Source organism: Acanthisitta chloris, unplaced genomic scaffold (assembly GCF_000695815.1).
Source record: "Acanthisitta chloris isolate BGI_N310 unplaced genomic scaffold, ASM69581v1 scaffold34679, whole genome shotgun sequence".
Lineage (NCBI taxonomy): Eukaryota > Metazoa > Chordata > Aves > Passeriformes > Acanthisittidae > Acanthisitta > Acanthisitta chloris.
The window spans coordinates 3,972-6,720 of NW_008691562.1; the positions used below are offsets into that span (position 1 = coordinate 3,972).

The following is a 2,749-nucleotide window of genomic DNA, read 5'->3' on the forward strand; positions in this document are numbered from 1 at the left end:
ATGTGCTGCCCAGGGAGGTGGTGGATTCACCATCCCTGGAGGTTTTGAAACTGAGACTGGATGTGGCACTTAGTGCCATGGGCTAGTGACCACGGGAGGGTTGGGCTGGATGATCTGTGAGGTCTTTTCCAACCAGGGTGATTCTAGGATTCTATGACTTAAAAGCAATGCAGTCTTTGGGTAACATTTTGTGAACACTGCAGCTCAGGGGGTGGCTGCTTCCCACAGGCATCAAAAAGATGGAAAGAGAAATAACATTTGCTTTGCCCTTTTCAGTGTTTTCAGTATTTCTGAGGAACAAGCACATGCCAAATGAGAGGAAACCAAAGTTTGTTGTTCTGGAGCTAACAGGAAATAGTCCATAATTCCCTTCCACCTCATTCTTGTTGGCTTTTGTTACTGAACAAATCTGAGTGATATAATTTTTAGATTATTCATGACACAATTACAGGTAAAACTAAAGATGATATAAATTTCTGAGGCCTTAACAAATACCTCTGTCCCTTCAGTTCCACCCAGGACATTTCCATGTCTCTGAAGCAGCTGCTGAGGTCATGCAGCAGTTTGTCTGAAGGTGTTCAGGGGAAACACTGTGGGTGATGAGCATGCAAAGTGCAACGCATGCAGTGAAGAACTACTCTAATGCTGAAGTGCTTCAAAACATTTGAAAGCTTTAAAAATGTAGGTCTTCTGTGCATTTCAGCATCTTGTTTGCACCAGGAGGTACAGCAGTGCACGCACCGTATCTTGTGTGGGAGCTAGTCCTCTTCCATACACCACTGAGCTTAGTCTGAACAGCACAGGTCGATGAGCTCTGGCCTCACCAGATCTCAGAACTGGCCCTGAGCAGGGGCAGCACAGCAAGGGGAGTGCACTGTGCAGAGAGCAGCGAGGGCTCTGCAGCTGTGAGGACCCTGTGAGCGTCCTGCATGAAGAAACAGCACTGATGTCAGTTGTGCAAAGCCAAAGCTCTTTCTGCCTGACCTCCCAAAAGAAAGCTAACCGCCCCCGGCGGAAAACCCCAAACCTGTCAAAAAACCTTTCCGTTCAAGTTCATTTGCAGCAGATCAATGTATCTATGTGCTCCAATCCATCCTGCAGCGACAGCTAAGGTACCTTGGTGCAGTGAAGGCCAGAGGCAGTTTGACCCATGCCCACTCGTCCCCAGGCCCAGGCTGTCGTGCTGCCACTCCTGGTGTCACTCCTTCAGAGAGGCTGGAAGCAGCTTGTTGCATGCTCAGTGCTCTGCAGCAGTGCCATCTTCCTTGGGGCTCTGCAGCCACGTCCCAAACCAGGTGTCTGTAGCAGAGTTTAGTTTCTGTATAGTTTCTACATCTGTCTCCCAGCGTTTCCTGCAGATGCTGCTGCTCTTAAACGTCCTGACAACAACGCTACACTCTTTGCAGAGTGCTCCATGAGTTAACCCAGGTCTTTGTTTGGCAAAGCATTCCTTCATATCTACACTAAATATCCAAGCTGCTTTGGTCAGGAAGGGCTCAGATACACATCCACTTTACTTACAAAGAGGCTCCAATGTTACTGAATAGACCTAGTGGCAACTAAAATGACAAAAATGATTCATTTTCATCCCACATCCCAGACATTTGGAGACAGAGTCCTTTATCCAGCCTCGTGGATAGTTCCTCTCTTTGTGGTGTTTTCTACCATCGGATCTGCCAATGGGACCTGTTTCACTGCAGGCAGGTGAGTTCCTCTTCTGTCTCCAAATGAAAAGTTTTGAAGGCCGGAAAAGTTTATGTACATGTAAAGGCATTCTGATCCATGTTATGCAGCATGTAATCTAGAATTTCCTGTAAGTCTCAAGGGTTTAACCTTCAAAAAGAAATAGTGGCTCTGCAGGTCTGAAAAGTTAGAAAATAACATCTCTTAAATCAAAGCAGGTAGAGCACAAAAGGGTTTTTTTCACCTCTCATCAATTTTAAAGCTGAGAATTAAGCACTGAAAAGTTACTGGTCAGAACGTAACTACACCAGTGATGAGAAATCTGACTGGGAACAGAAGCTGTTCCTTTCCATCTGTTGTTCAGTGCTTCAATTTACTATTGAAAATACCTAAAAATTTCAAATCCACCTGAATCCAACAGGGCTGCAGAGGCATTTCTGACAGGTTGTCAGCGTGGCTTTTGAATGCGAAGCAAATGACAAGAGAAATACCTAATTGGAAGAGACTCAGTAGCTAACATTTCCCCAAATGATTTTCAATTACATTTGCAAACTAATAATTCTGAAATTAGTTTCAAGTTTACTATTTTAACACTGGTTCAGAATTAGTTTCTAGTTCACTGCTTTAATACTGTTCCTGTTATTTCAGTCTACTGCAACACTCCTAATTCCCAGTGCACATCAAAGGAGATCCTGATGGAATTATAGGCAGGTGTAGCCACACAGTAAAACAAAGCTGGCAACGAATGGTGCTCATCTCTTTCAGTGATGCCACCTAAAGGGTAGGTACCTCACTAACTGCATCTTCTTGTTGGTGTCCTGTCAGACTCGTTTACGTTGCGGGCCGTGAAGGGCACATGCTGGAGGTGCTGTCCTACATCAGTGTCAAGCGGCTGACACCAGCTCCTGCCATCATATTTTATGTGAGTATGTGTCCTGAGTGCAGCAAGATGATCTCCAGTGACACACACTTCCACAGTTCCTTGACAATTTGTAAGAATCAACAGCATGAACACAAAAAGTTAAATCATAGAACCACGGAATTTTAGGGGCTGGGATGGAGCTCA

At 45.0% G+C, this 2,749-nt stretch overlaps 1 protein-coding gene across 1 annotated transcript in view; it reads left to right on the forward strand.

Annotated features, from left to right (window-relative positions):
* The window catches only part of SLC7A9 (solute carrier family 7 (amino acid transporter light chain, bo,+ system), member 9), a gene marked incomplete at its 3' end in the record, with an annotated part of 6,025 nt that extends 3,416 nt beyond the window's left edge, over positions 1 to 2,609 (forward strand). Inside the window, exons 6-7 of the mRNA XM_009082268.1 lie at positions 1,601 to 1,704; positions 2,509 to 2,609. Of these exons, the coding sequence (XP_009080516.1) occupies positions 1,601 to 1,704; positions 2,509 to 2,609 (205 nt within the window). The remainder of the gene's footprint in view (positions 1 to 1,600; positions 1,705 to 2,508) is intronic.
* Positions 2,610 to 2,749: the final 140 nt, after the last annotated feature.